The sequence below is a fragment of the Salmo salar genome, chromosome 16 (assembly GCF_965601325.2).
Source record: "Salmo salar chromosome 16, fSalSal1, whole genome shotgun sequence".
Lineage (NCBI taxonomy): Eukaryota > Metazoa > Chordata > Actinopteri > Salmoniformes > Salmonidae > Salmo > Salmo salar.
Genome location: NC_138306.1, coordinates 52,798,569 through 52,814,359, shown reverse-complemented (window position 1 = coordinate 52,814,359; position 15,791 = coordinate 52,798,569). Strand labels below are relative to the sequence as shown.

The 15,791-nt window shown below is 46.3% G+C and overlaps 1 protein-coding gene across 2 annotated transcripts in view; it reads right to left on the bottom strand.

Moving 5' to 3' along the window:
• rnf13 (ring finger protein 13) overlaps positions 1-15,791 on the bottom strand; it is an 86,910-nt gene that overhangs the window by 54,246 nt on the left and 16,873 nt on the right. For both annotated transcript variants that reach the window (NM_001141810.1, XM_014149741.3), the window contains 1 exon segment: positions 4,532-4,657. In NM_001141810.1, the coding sequence (NP_001135282.1) occupies positions 4,532-4,657 (126 nt within the window).

The window sequence follows — 15,791 nt, the reverse complement described above, 5'->3', positions numbered from 1 at the left end:
TCTACTCTTTCCCTCGTTCTCTTCTTTCTCTTCCCTTAATCTTATCATTCTGTTTCCGCTTACTTCCTACCATCTATGTGTGATTCTGTCTCCTCTCATTTCCTACCATCTCCGTGTGATTCCGTCTCCTCTCATCCTCTCTTTACTCCTGCTATGATTTCACAGACACAATAAAACTGTGTTCTCTCCCTCTTCTTTCCTCTCTTGTGAGGAACTGTGCTTCCTTGTGCACGATTGTGTGTTTTCACCTTCATCCTCAGTATTGTTCATTTGAAGCATGTATCATATGTTGTCATCTGAGAGGCAGACAGTCTATGATGCTATGGCTCAAATGATCAAAATCAGAGCTTTTTATTCTGTCTCTCTCTCTCTCCTCACATATCGCATCCCCCACCTTCCCTCCCCTTCTCTCACCTCCTTTTCTTCACCGTCTCTCTCACCTCCTTTTCTTCCCCGTCTCTCTCTCTCTCTCTCACTTTTTCTTTCCCATCTTCCCCCCTCCCTCCCTCCCTCCCTCCCTCCCTCCCTCCCTCCCTCCCTCCCTCCCTCTCTCTCTCCCTCCCCAAATGTCAATATGCCTTGTCTACTGCTGTTTTGGTTAGTGATTATTGTCTTATTTCACTGCAGAGCCTCCAGCCCTGCTCAATATGCCTTACCTTTTGTTCCACCCCCCACACATGCGGTGACCTAACCTGGCTTAAATAGTGCCTCTAGAGACAAAACCTCTCTCATCATCACTCAATGCCTAGGTTTACCTCCACAGTATTCACATGCTACCATATCTTGTCTGTACATTATGCCTTGAATCTATGATGTCTGCTCCCAGATGTCTGATCCCAGATGTCTGCTCCTTTTACTCTGTTCCGAATGCACTAGATGACCAATTCTTATAGCCTTTAGCCATACCCTTATCCTACTCCTCCTCTGTTCCTCTGGTGATGTAGAGGTTAACCCAGGCCCTGCAGCCCCCAGCATCACTCCCATTCCCCAGGCGCTCTCATTTGTTGACTTCTGTAACCGTAAAAGCCTTGGTTTCATGCATGTTAACATTAGAAGCCTAAGTTTGATTTATTCACTGCTTTAGCACACTCCGCCAACCCTGATGCCCTAGTCGTGTCTGAATCCTGGCTTAGGAAGGCCACCAAAAATCCAGAAATTTCCATCCCTAACTATAACATTTTCCGACAAGATAGAACTGACAAAGGGGGCGGAGTTGCAATCTACTGCAGAGAGAGCCTGCAGAGTTCTGTCTTACTATCCAGGTCTGTGCCCAAACAATTCAAGCTTCTACTTTTAAAATCCACCTTTTCAGAAACAAGTCTCTCACCGTTGCCGCTTGTTATAGACCCCCTTCAGCCCCCAGCTGTGCCCTGGACACCATATGTGACTTGATCGCCCCCATCCATCTTCAGAGCTCATGCTGTTAGGTGACCTAAACTGGGACATGCTTAAAACCATTTCCGTCCTACAATCTAAGCTAGATGCCCTCAATCTCACACAGATTATCAAGGAACCTACCAGGTACAACCCTAAATCCGTAACCATGGGCACTCTCTTAGATATCATCCTGACCAACTTGCCCTCTAAATACACCTCTGCTGTCTTCAACCAGGATCTCAGCGATCACTGCCTCATTGCCTGCGTGCGTAATGGGTTTTGCGGTCAAACGACCAACGCTCATCACTGTCAAACCCCCCCTAAAACAGATATAGCCCTTGGTTCACCACAGACTTGACTGCCCTTGACCAGCACAAATACATCCTGTGGCGTTCTGCATTAGCATCGAATAGCCCCCGCTATATGCAACTTTTCAGGGAAGTCAGGAACCAATATACAAAGTCAGCTAGGAAAGCTAAGGCTAGCTTTTTCAAACAGAAATTTGCATCCTGTAGCACTAATTCCCAAAACTTTTGGGACACTGTAAAGTCCATGGAGAATAAGAGCACCTCCTCCCAGCTGCCCACTGCACTGAGGCTAGGAAACCCTGTCACCACCGATAAATCTACAATAATCGATAGTTTCAATAAGCATTTTTCTACGGCTGGCCATGCTTTCCACCTGGCTACCCCTACCCTGGCCAACATCTCAGCACCCCCTGCAGCAACTTGCCCAAGCCCTCCCCCCCCGCTTCTCCTTCACCCAAATCCAGACAGCTGATGTTCTGAAAGAGCTGCAAAATCTGGATCCCTACAAATCAGCTGAGATAGACAATCTGGACCCTCTCTTTCTAAAACTTTCCACCAAAATTGTTGCAACCCCTATTACTAGCCTATTCTCTCTTTCGTATCGTCTGAGATCCCCAAAGATTGGAAAGCTGCTGTGGTCATCCCCCTCTTCGAAGGTGGAGACACTCTAGACCCAAACTGTTATAGACCTATAACAACCCTGCCCTACCTTTCTAAAATCTTCGAGAGCCAAGTTAACAAACAGATCACTGACCATTTCGAATCCCACCGTACCTTCTCCGCTGTGCAATCTGGTTTCCGAGCTGGTCATGGTTGCACCTCAGCCACGCTCAAGGTCCTAAACGATATCATAAACGCCATCGATAAAAAAGACAGTAACTGTGCAGCTGTCTTCATCAACCTGGCCAAGGCTTTTGACTCTGTCAATCACCGCATTCTTATCGGCAGACTCAATAGTCTTGGCTTCTCAAATGACTGCCTCGCCTGGTTCACCAACTACTTCTCAGATAGAGTTCAGTGTGTCAAATTGGAGGGCCTGTTGTCTGGACCTCTGGCAGTCTCTATGGGGGTGTCACAGGGTTCAATTCTCGGGCCGACTCTTTTCTCTGTATACATCATTGATGTCGCTCTTGCTGCTGGTGATTCTCTGATCCACCTCTGGCAGTCTCTGGTGCAGACGACACCATTCTGTATACATCTGGCCCTTCTTTGGACACTGTGCTAATAAACCTTCAAACGAGCTTCAACGCCATACAACACTCCTTCCGTGGCCTCCAACTGCTTTTAAATGTTAGTAAAACTAAGTGCATGCTCTTCAACCGATTGCTGCCCGCACCCTCCCGCCCGACTAGCATCACTACTCTGGACGGTTCTGACTTAGAATATGTGGACAACTACAAATACCTGGGTGTCTGGTTAGACTGTAAACTCTCCTTCCAGACTCACATTAAGCATCTCCAATCCAAAATTAAATCTAGAATTGGCTTCCTATTTCGCAACAAAGCATCCTTCACTCATGCTGCCAAACTGACTATCCTACCGATCCTTGACTTCGGCGATGTCATTTACAAAATAGCCTTCAACACTCTACTCAGAAAACTGGATGCAGTCTATCACAGTGCCATCCGTATTGTCACCAAAGCCCCATATACTACCCACCACTGCAACCTGTATTCTCTCGTTGGCTGGCCCTCACTACATATTTGTCGCCAAACCCACTGGCTCCAGGTCATCTGTAAGTCTTTGCTAGGTAAAGCCCTGCCTTATCGCAGCTCACTGGTCACCATAGCAGCACCCACCCGTAGCACGCGCTCCAGCAGGTATATTGCACTGGTCATCCCCAAAGCCAACACTTCCTTTGGCTGCCTTTCCTTCCAGTTCTCTGCTGCCAATGACTGGAACGAATTGCAAAAATTTCTGAAGCTGGAGTCCTGTATCTCCCTCTCTAACTTTAAGCATCAGCTGTCAGAGCACCTTACCGATCACTGTACCTGTACACAGTCAATCTGCAAATGGCACACCCAACTACCTCATCCCCATATTATTTCTTGATCTTTTGCACCCCAGTATCTCTACTTGTACATCATCATCTGCACATCTATCCCTCCAGTATTAATGCTAAATTGTAATTATTTCGCCACTATGACCCATTTATTGCCTACCTCCCTACTCTTCTACATTTGCACACACTGTACATATTTTTATTTTGTGTTATTGACTGTACATTTGTTTATGTGTAACTCTATGTTGTTGTTTTTGTCGCACTGCTTTGCTTTATCTTGGCCAGGTCGCAGTTATAAATGACAACTTATTCTCAACTGGCAAACCTGGTTAAATAAAGGTGAAATAAATAAAAAATAAATAAAAATACCATGTTAAAATGATGACAATTCCTTTGTTTACAGCTTTGTATTTCGTTGAGGGCACCAAGTTAATGGAACACGAGAGAAGCTGGGGATGAAAGGAGGGAGGGACGGAGGGATGGGTTCAGTGCCAGAACAGGAAGTCCTGACTGGGCAACAGCCATTTCCTGTGTACTGTGCTGCATGTAAGAGGGCCTCGAGGCAGAAGTTGTGCCTTAGGATCAGCTTTCCCAATCCCATCAGGAGGTAAGAGAGGAAACTGAGTCTGGATCAGTGCTAAGTGGTAACTTCATCGTAGACCATAAGGGGGCCTTGAGGTAGAATTAAAACATATCTTGGATCAGATTATCCTAACCCCAATCGTAACCTTAACCATTAGGGGGATGCTAAAATATCTGATGTTGTATAAGTGGCTAGGGACCACTTAGGGAAAACCAATAATACATCATGTGGGGAGGTTTTTGTGAGTGCGATGCACCTTACCTTGATGTCAAAGTTACAGTCGAAGCGCTTGATGAGCACGATGAAGGCGCCAGTGAGGTTGTCCCGGATAGGGGGTGGGTCGATGGGCTCGCAGGCATTTGCGGGCCGTGCACCAATCAGAAAGCCCTGTTGGTGTGACATCACAGTACAGTTAGAGCATCAGTTATTCGCTGTATTAGGAACATGGTCAACACGACCAAGCAACGTGTGTGTGTGATGGATTCTGTCGACTAAGTAACTTTACGTTCCAATACCAAAAACTGAAAATTGCGGTAGTGTCCATTTTTATCTTTGCTCTCCTCAACAGAAACATTCGCTGGAAATAATTATTCCCTGGATTCTAAATAAATATTCACTGGAAGATCAAACATGTAAAATTAGATCAATTAGACTAGAGAGAAATGGTGAGCCACGTACTGAACCAAGATAACAGAAATGACAAATAACAATTGAATAAAATAAAAACATGTAAATGGCTAAAGTAACAGTCAATATGGGTCCTGAATTTTGTTTTAATTAAAGCTGCAATATTTCACTTTTTGAAAGAGAGAGGAGGGAGGGAGAGAGAATGAGAGAGGGAGGGGCGGAGGGAGAGAGCACCAGAGAGGAGGGAGGGAGGGAGAGAGAAAGAGAACGAGGAGGGAGAGAGAGAGAGGGGGTAGAGAGAACGAGAGAGGGGGAGTGAGAGAAAAAGAGTGAAAATGAGTTTGGCTGGTAAACTTGATTTGAGATGGGTAGCCAAATTGGCAGTCCTTGAGTTATAATGCTATTTTCAAGGGAATATCGGTGCCAAAATTGGCCAAAATGGTAACATCTATACCCCCAGTGAGTCAGACTCCACAGGGTGTGATCCACAGAGCATTGTGCTAATGAAACCCAGCAGGTCCTGCAGCTCTGGAGTCTCGGACCCGCCTCGGGCATGACTCAGCCTGTCAGAACACAGCCAGAGAGGCAGGCCTAATTTCAGGGCCTGATGCTGTCCAATTACACTGAGGTACTGTTCAAGTGTTTCCATTCATGGAGAGGTGTCCTGGGGTTTCTTCAGTGAGTGAAACGTTCATTACATTGCAGACAGAAATGTAATGAATAGAGCCAAATGACACAATTCTCTTCTACAAGACAGATAATCCTATCTGTTCTGCACATTCTATTTCTATCTGAATATTCTGTAATGTTGTGCCCTCCTGAACAAACTGCTGCTCTCCAGTGTTTTGTTTTACTGGCTTCACAGTAACCACACGCCAGCTGGCTTCACAGTAACCTCCCGCCAGCTGGCTTCACAGTAACCTCCCGCCAGCTGGCTTCACAGTAACCTCCCGCCAGCTGGCTTCACAGTAACCACACGCCAGCTGGCTTCACAGTAACCACACGCCAGCTGGCTTCACAGTAACCTCCCGCCAGCTGGCTTCACAGTAACCTCCCGCCAGCTGGCTTCACAGTAACCACACGCCAGCTGGCTTCACAGTAACCTCACGCCAGCTGGCTTCACAGTAACCTCAGGCCAGCTGGCTTCACAGTAACCACACGCCAACATGGCTTCACAGTAACCACACGCCAACATGGCTTCACAGTAACCACACGCCAACATGGCTTCACAGTAACCTCACGCCAACATGGCTTCACAGTAACCTCACGCCAACATGGCTTCACAGTAACCTCACGCCAACATGGCTTCACAGTAATCTCACGCCAACATGGCTTCACAGTAACCTCACGCCAACATGGCTTCACAGTAACCTCACGCCAACATGGCTTCACAGTAACCTCACGCCAACATGGCTTCACAGTAACCTCCCGCCAACATGGCTTCACAGTAACCTCCCGCCAACATGGCTTCACATTTAACCAGATTTATTGATTTGGTAATATCTGTCACATTTCCTTGCACTATTAAAAGCTGCAATATGTAACTTATTGGACGACCAGCCCAAATTCACATAGAAATTTGTTATAGATCTGTAATTCTCATTGAAAAGACAGATCTGTTCTATGTGCGCTATTTCTATGCTTCCCGTTCTTAAGTTTAGTTGAGTCTTTTACTTTCGGTTTTTGTACACCAGCTTAAAAAAAACAGCTGAGTATTATTTGGCGATGTAAATTATATTTCTCAGCGGTTTAGATGGTACAATGACTCTCTACACTAGACCTGCTTGTTTTGTCACAAACTGAAATTAGATGAACCATTAGAATTTTAGCAACCAGGAAATGGCAGAGTGATTTCTGCATTGCACATCTTAAATACAGTGTAACTGCACATCCTATCAGGTGTGAGTGCAGATGGTTGCCCGGGGTGACAGGCTGAGAGAGAGGGTTGTGTCCCAAATTGTTGTTTATTTAACCTTTATTTAACTAGGCAAGTCAGTTAAGAACAAATTCTTATTTACAATGACGGCCTACACCGGCCAAACCCGGACGACGTTGGGCCAATTGTGCTCCGCCCTATGGGACTCCCAATCGCGGCAGGTTGTGATACAGCCTGGAATCGAACCGGGGTCTGTAGTGACCCCTCTTGCACTGAGATGCAGTGCCTTAGACTACTGTGATAGAGCCTGGAATGGAACCAGGGTCTGTAGTACTGAGATGCAGGGTCTTAGACCACTGCGCCACTCGGGAGATAAAACGGCACCCACCCTATTCCCCATATACACAGAGGCCTTTAAGGCCCGGTCAGAAGTAGTACACCATGTCGGCAATAGGGTGCGATCTGGGACGCAGCTGAGCTGTAAATTGCTGTGGGATTGGGTGGGGGTGGGGCCTTGACTCAGCACCAGCTACAGCCAGCGGTGAAAGGTTTAGTGGAGGAGCTTGAGTTCAGTCTCAGGAGACATGCCAGTGCCTAGAACTTCAAAAACAGACCCAGACTTCCTGCATTGCCAGTACTTTTCTCTGTGTGTGTACACGCCTTACACCGCTAAGACTGTGTGTGTGTGTGTGTTTTCTGAATGGCAGCGACACAACTCTTGCAAGCTGCCACATTGAGGTCAATCTCTCCAAATAAAAAAGGATGATCAATGAAAGAGTAAAAGGTATAAAAACATACCATCAACTTCCCCAGAGGATGGACAGCAACTCATATGTACAGGTAACTGTCAAAATAAAAGATAACACCAACATAGTGTCTTAATAGGGTGTGGGGCCACCACCAGCTGAGCGGAACAGCTGCACCGTAGCATATGTCTCAGGTCCAGCTCCAGAACATCACATTAGTGTTCAATTGGGTTGAGATCTGGTGACTGAGACACCCTTTAAACGTCCTTCGGTTCTCTGAGACTCCTCTTTCAACGTCAAAGATCTCTTCTTCTAGCCAAAATAAATGGGCAACTGGGCATTTTTATACATGTAAGTATGATGGGATTGTTAATTGCTTAATTAACTCAGGAACTATACCAGTGTGGAAGCAACTGCCTTTCAATATGCTTTGTATCCCTCATTTAATCAAGTGTTTCCTTTTATGTTGTCAGTCGCTCCAAAAGCTTGTTCCATTCTTGATTTGATACACAGAGGTAGTGAAGAACTGGCAATGGAAGCTGATACATGGTCTACTTTATATTGAATCCTGTTTCCAAAAGGAACACAGACTGGAAATCTCACTGGATACCTTCTGCAAAGCCTGCTATGACAACACTGTGCCACTGCCTCACATTCACACCTGGCTCAGAACAAGCTGCAATAGCTCCCCCTATTGGCAATGGACCCACAAGGAAATGCCGAAACACTCCTCTGTACAGAACACAGTATACTTTTAAGGGGAAAAATACAATAAAACACCTGCCATTTTTTTAAACGTTATTTTTAAAGTTTAACAGCCGATTGTTCGTTTCAGGTTTTGAATCCGGGGCCAATGTTGGTAAATCATTTCCTTACCATATAAAAGAGGAAGCATTTTGGTGCTGGAGGTGGGTTTCCTCTGACGTTTCAGCATTGACTTGACGCAGTGCTGAGAGACTTTCCACTCTGGAGGACAGCGGGACTGGATCACGCTTACCCAAACCCAACTGGATGGGGAAATCACTACCCATTTCTATCTGTAGGGCATTTACAGACAATACAGTCATCTTCCTCCTCCTGCACTGCGGGATTACCTAGTGGTCGTGAAACCTAAATCAGACTTTGATTCAAATACTATTTGAAAAATACTTGAGTGTTTTCTTTGGCCTGACAGATTATGAATATTACAATTTTGAGACTATTTGATTATGTGGTTTCATGGAACAAACTCAAATCAAGCACAGAATAAGACAGTATTTGAACCCAGGTCTATACCTAATCCCAGTCCGGAAATGTCACTAAACCCAGGTCTACACCTAATCCCAGTCCGGAAATGTCACTAAACCCAGGTCTATACCTAATCCCAGTCCGGAAATGTCACTAAACCCAGGTCTATACCTAATCCCAGTCCGTAAAATGTCACTCACGCAGACCCTGTTTATGGATTTGCTTCGGTAATAACAGAGGAAAAACAGAGGAATTATTAAATAGCCTCCAGTTTGTGCAGTTTTAAGCAGATTAAAATGAATGAATCTAAAAATCAGATTAGTAGAGAAGGTTTCATAGATACACTGCACACAGAGGAGCAGCAGCTCAACGGATTCAACTGTATTGAAGAATGGCTAAACCCCTCAATCTCATGTTACAGTGAAACTACTGAGCACATGCACACAAAGCACATACACGCACACACGCACACTAAGCACGCGCACACTAAGCACATGCACACTAAGCACACTAAGCACATGCACACTAAGCACATGCACACTAAGCAGATGACATGACAAGGATCTAACATGTAAGGTTAATTGTAGACAGCACAAAAAATGGGAACTAAACCAGCAGAGCCAAACATTTTATCTAGGAAATCAAGTAATATCGGCACCCAGAAACATATCAACTTCTCCATTTTAATGTTGATCTGTCGCATGAAATAAGGAATCAAGTGGAACATTTTTACAGGCCAAAACTGGGTTGTAATACTTGATACAGAACAATAAAGTGGTATTTTCTGAATTGGGTCTGCGTCCCAAATGGCACCCTATTCCCTATGTAGTGCCCTACTTTTGACCAGGGCCTATGGCACCCTATTCCCTATGTAGTGCCCTACTTTTGACCAGGGTCCGTGCCATTTGTGGCACATCCTAGGAGTGCCAGGCCAGGCCACTGTAACACAGTGGTATAGATAGAGGACTGGGACACGCTCAGATGAAAGTCAGGCTTCAGGATCTGACTGCATGGGTTTCAATCTCTAAGTAGGTTAAGGCTAACAAAACATTTCCCTTTGCGAACGCAAGCAGCAGTTCAAAAAACACAACGACCAGGGATTCAAATGCTCCAGCAGGGCAGAAATGTGACGAACTGACTAGTTGAAAAGGTGGCATTCTATGACTGTGTCACATTGAAAGTCACTGAGCTCTTCAGTAAGGTCATTCTACTGCCAGCGTTTGTCTATGGAGATTGCGTGGCTGTGTGCTAGATTTTATACACCTGTCAGCAACGGGTGTGGCTGAAATAGCCGAATCCACTAATTTGAAGCTGTGTCCACACACACACACACACAAAAGTATGTCAGTGTTTCATTTTTCACACATTTTCCTTCCACTTGACAGAGTATTTTGTGTAGATTGTGGACCAAAAAAAAATACATCCATTTTAATCCCACTTTGTAACACAACTAAATGTGGAAAAAGTTAAGGGATGTGAATACTTTCTGAAGGCCCTGTAGCTGTGTGGAATGGAAATGGGTCAGCATGATTTTTCCCCTTTTAAAACATGTGTACATAGCCGCATCCCATCTCCAAAGCCACAGGCCGAATCCAGCTGCCCTTCAACTTCCCAGGCCACTCCCACTCCTGCATCCCGAGCCAGACATATGACAGGATATGACACAGTGCTTCCTGTCCCTGCTAAAAGCCAGTCACTGTTCCGTTAAGTTCCCCCAGGGCAATTATCTGCTGCTTTATCACTAATTGAACAAAGCCCTAGGAATCTCTCTGCATATATTTACCCCAAATAAACTGGGAAGCGACTCAGACAAATTTTTATTATCCTTCCTTAACTAATCACAGATCTGACATGACTTGATAGGGGTAAATCAGCATTTCCAGCACATAGCCTACAGCATTCTAGTCATGTTAGATTAGTGATTAGACTACCCCAAAGTAGGGAGGAATAACATATTTAAACGTAAACAGGGCCTAATCTAACACCAGTTTTTGCAACCTTGGCAGCATAAACCATCCCCAGGTCACGCTGGTATCGATGTTCAGTCTATAGTTTGTAAGAAGAGTGGAAGTGAAAGTCCGGTGCTTCGCATGAGGAACACAACATGAAAACCATTGCTTTGACCAAATTAAAAGAGGAAGGGGTGTATTCAGGGGGAATTCCTACCGATGTAGATAGAAATAGAATGAAGCTGACAGACAACAAGTCATTTTTCAACATGATACATTTCAACTAGAAAGTTCTGTTACATCCTATTGAACAGACAGGAGATTTAGCGGGAAAACCTCTGTTCGTGACACACTGTGTTCTAGAAGAGAACATCAGGACTCGGCTACATTTCTGTCACTAATATCATTGCCTTTAGTACTATTTCACCCTTGAGGGAATGGCTGGCGCACGTTCACTTCGCACACTTTCCTTTAATGATCCCAGTTGTCCCATTTGGGACACACGACTAGTCATACACTGTGCCATTTCGGGGCATGGGAGGGGTGTGGTTCCACTGAAAGAAAGCCCAGAATGAGGCCCACTGGGAAATCATGAGAGACAAGCAAGCTGGTAAGTGTCTTGTGATTCTGGGACAAGCTGCAGGCGCCATTGTAGGATGGAAAGTTTGTTCCATCAGGACTGCAATCCGTTGGGACATGGAAGCTGCTGCAGTTCATTCCTAAACATTCTTCTCTCAGTTCTTCCGTGGTTCACTAGCCTTCACAGGGACTGGAGAGGTGGAAGCCATAAGGGAATAGTAGTGGTGTTCCATAAAGCTACAATCAGCAGTTGAAACAATAACAAAGCTAGCTCACCGCCCCTGTTTTATTAAAAACGCTCAGGGGTGGTGCTGGAGAAATGTAACCACTCAAATTCATAACCAAGCTATGGATGTAAGGAGTGGCCAGCCATTATATCAAAATGATCGTTTTAACCATGTTTTGAAGCTATACGAAGTGTTTGTAAACAAAGTAAATGTAAACAAGCATTGGAGTAAAACAAGCTATACTTCAGGTTCTGATGGGAGACAACAGTTGAACTAAGCTCATGAAACATTTATAAGTTATATTCTTCAAGAATCACTGGGTACATATCATTACTTTAAAAAAGTCAAAATGAATGTATAAACTACAGATTTCCCCTTTAAGCACCAAACAGAAGAAATGGGTTCTGGGTCAGTGCACCCGACTGCACAGATAATCACTGGACAGTAGACCGAAACATGGTCGACACGCCACATTTACCAAACAGTTTGTTAACACAGCAGGACAAGTTACTGTCCAAACACTGACAGCATGCCACTGGTAGAACTGCAACCGTCGCAGGGCGACCTGCTGAAGCCAAATGGCAGCCGAACTAACATGTAGGACACCATATTGTTTTTACAAGATGGAACACTAATGGAACAAGATGTCAAAGTGAGACAGACGATGAGCCCTAGGGTGTGGGCTGCCACGCCTGCCTTGCTCAAAGCGCCGCAGTGCATCCACACAGACGCTGGCAGAGAGTTCAAACGAGTGTGTGAAGTGGCTGGGCTTGGGGGAGGGGGGGGGGGGAGAAGTAGAGCTGGGAATTACCAGGGACCTCACAATACGATATCACAATTCTTCTGTCTGCTACAGAGGGACAAGAGAGTTTTAAAATCAGTCACGGAAATAAAAAAAAGTGCTCACTATTTAAAAGAAGATGGAGAACAAGCCATAGGATGAACAATACTGGAGTTCTGCCACATATAACTGTAGCAATTTTTCAGAACAAATTTTATTTGGTCACATGCTTCGTAAACAACAGGTGAAGATTAAGAGTGAAATACTTATGGGCCCTTCCCAACAACGCAGAGGAAAATTTAATTATATTTTAAATCAACAACTGAGCTTGTCTAACCCGTTCACAGGATTGGTTAACTCAAGGTTTCAAGGGTCTCCACCGAGCTAGGTAAATCTGCTTTTAGTTTTAATCCACCGTACTGCTGGAACAAAATGTATGATGTTCTGGTGCCATTGAAAGCAATTGAAAGTATTAATTGGTGACTTATTTGTGGACAAATGTAACTGTTTTTCTGGGTGATTTGTGATGTTTTATTTGTGCTTGAGTGTGTGGACAATGATAGGTCCTTAGTGATGTGGACACCGAGGAACTTGAAGTTTCGACCCGCTCCACTACAGCCCTGTCGATGTGGATAGGGGCGTACTCGCCCCGCCGTTTCCTGTAGTCCATGATCAGTTCCTTTGTCTGATGATGTTGAGAAGTTGTCCTGGCACCACACTGCCAGGTCACTGACCCCTTCCCTCTAGGCCAGAGATGGGCAACTTTGACGGGGGTGGGGCCCACAAAAAAAATCTAAAAATCATGAGGTGCTGCAGTTGCTCACGGGTCTGCATACCCCCCCCCCATCATTGTGTTGTCAGCAAACTTAATGATGGTGTTAGAGTGGCCACGCAGTCATGATTGAATAGGGAGTACAGGAGGGGACTAAGCACGAACCCGAGGGGGACCCTGTGTTGAGGGTAAGCGTGGCAGATGTTGTAGTTGCGGCCCATCAGGAAGTGCAGGATCCAGTTCCAAAGGGAGGTGTTCAGTCCCAGGGTTTTGAGCTTAGTGATGAGCTTAGAGGGGACTATGGTGTTGAATGCTGAACTATCATCAATGAACCGCATTCTCACGTAGGTGTTCCTTTTGTCCAGGTGGGAAAGGGCAGTGTGGAGTGCAACAGAGATTGTATCATCTGTAGATCTGTTGGGGCGGTATGCTAATTGGAGTGGGTCCAGGGTGTCTGGAATGATGGTGTTGATGTGAGCCATGACCAGCCTTTCAAAGCACTTCATGGCTACAGATGTGAGTGCTACAGGGCAATAGTCATTTAGACAGGTTACCTTGGCGTTCTTGGGCGCTGGGAATATGGTGCTTGATACATGTAGGTATTATAGACGGTCAGGGAGAGGTTGAACTTGCCAGCTGATCCCGGTTACCCGAGTAAGAGTCCTGGTAATCTGTCTGGCCACATGGCCTTGTGAATGTTAACCTGTTTAAAAAGGTCTTTCTAACATCTGCTACAGAGAGCGAGATCACACAGTCGTCGGGAACAGCTGGTGCGCTTATGCATGGTTCAGTGTTGCTTGCCTCAAAGCGAGCATAGAAGGAATTTAGCTCATCTGGTAGGCTCGCGGCTGGGTTTCCCTTTGTAATCCATGATAGTTTGCAACCCCTGCCACATCCGATGAGCATCAGAGCCAGCATAGTATGATTCAATCTTAGTCCTGTATTGATGTTTTGACTGTTTGATGTTATGTCGGAGGTCGTAGTGGGATTTCTGACAACCGTCCGGATTAGTGTCCCACTCCTTGAAAGCAGCAGCTCTAGCCTTTAGCTCAGATGTTGCCTGTAATAAATGGCTTCCGGTTAGTGACCATACGTTTATATCCTGTGGGGAAAATGTCATCAATGCACTTATTAATAAAGCCGGTGACTGATGTGGTAAACTCCTTAATGTTATCGGATGAGTCACAGAACATATTCCAGTCTGTGCTAGCGAAACTGTCCTGTAACTTAGCATCTGCTTCATCAGACCACTTCCGTATTGAGCGCATCACTGGTACTTCCTGTTTAAGTTCTTGCTTGTAGGCAGAAATCAGGAGTATAGAGTTATGGTCATATTTGCCAAATGGAGGGCGAGGGAGAGCTTTGTATGCGTTTCTGTGTGTGGAGTGTAGGTGATTGAGTTGAGGGTTTTTTTCGCCTCTAGTTGCACAAGTGACATGCTGGTTAAAATGAGGTAAGACGGATTTCAGTTTCCCTGCATTAAAATCACCGGCCAATAGGAGCGAATCCTCTGGATGTACATTTTCTTTTTTGCTTATGGCCCTATACTGCTCGTTGAGTGCAGTCTCAGTGCCAGCATTGGTTTGTGGTGGTAAATAGACAGCTACAAAAAAATATAGACTAAAATTCTTGGTAAATAGTACGGTCTTCAGCTTATCATGAGGTATTCTCCATCACTAGGGAGGAGAAGTACAGAGGTGGAGTGAGAGACAGTAAATAAGAAAGAGAGAAAAAAGGAGATGGTTTGCTTGGAGAGAGAGCAAAACAGAAAAAAACGATGAAAAAGAGAACAAGAGAGTAGGCCTTTAAATCCCTCAGCTTTCATAACCCGATGCCTTACTTAAGTAAGCCTGGCAGGCTGCGCACACAGACGTGACCCCTGCTCTTCGCCAGCCCAGCCCCAGTCCCAGCCCACCCCCTGTCCCAGCCCACTCCCTGTCCCAGCCCCTGTCCAAGCCCACCCCCCACCCACCGTCCTAGCCCAACCCCCGCCCACCGTCCTAGCCCAACCCCCACCCACCGTCCTAGCCCAACCCCCACCCACCGTCCTAGCCCAACCCCCACCCACCGTCCTAACCCACCCCCCACCCACCGTCCTAACCCACCCCGTCCTAGCCCAACCCCCACACACCGTCGTAGCCCAACCCCCACCCACCGTCCTAGCCCAACCCCCACCTACCGTCCTAGCCCAACCCCCACCTACCGTCCTAACCCACCCCCCACCCACCGTCCTAACCCAGGTAGCTGTGAAGAGTTGCACGATACACCAGGACCAACGCACGGCACTCCGTTGGCAGAGAGAACCCACAGCGCAGGTCCTAAATGCTTTTCTTGTCCAGCACTCACCAGATCCGCAACCGCCGACTGGGTACTGGTAGCACCCCTCCCCAACACCTGGCCTGCACCTTAAGTCCCTGTGTACCACAGGATCGACCAGCTGTATCCTGTGACCAGGAGGTGCAGCAGCCTCAAAAGGCCTGGGTGCCATGGCCACAGGTCCAGCCGCCACCGACTCGTGGAGTGGCCACAGGTTACCCCGGTGCACCAGCCAGTGCTTTGGCCCATCAGACAGCAACCAGGACTTCAGTATGTCCAACCAGGAACGAAGCCCCGAGCTCCAGCCAACCTTGCAGCCCCCAGCACGCAAGTCCGTCCAGCAGCTGCCAGAGTTGGATCTTGCCACCCAAATCGATTGCACAACGGGCATCCATTCACATGCCCAGGTCGCCGCCGGAAC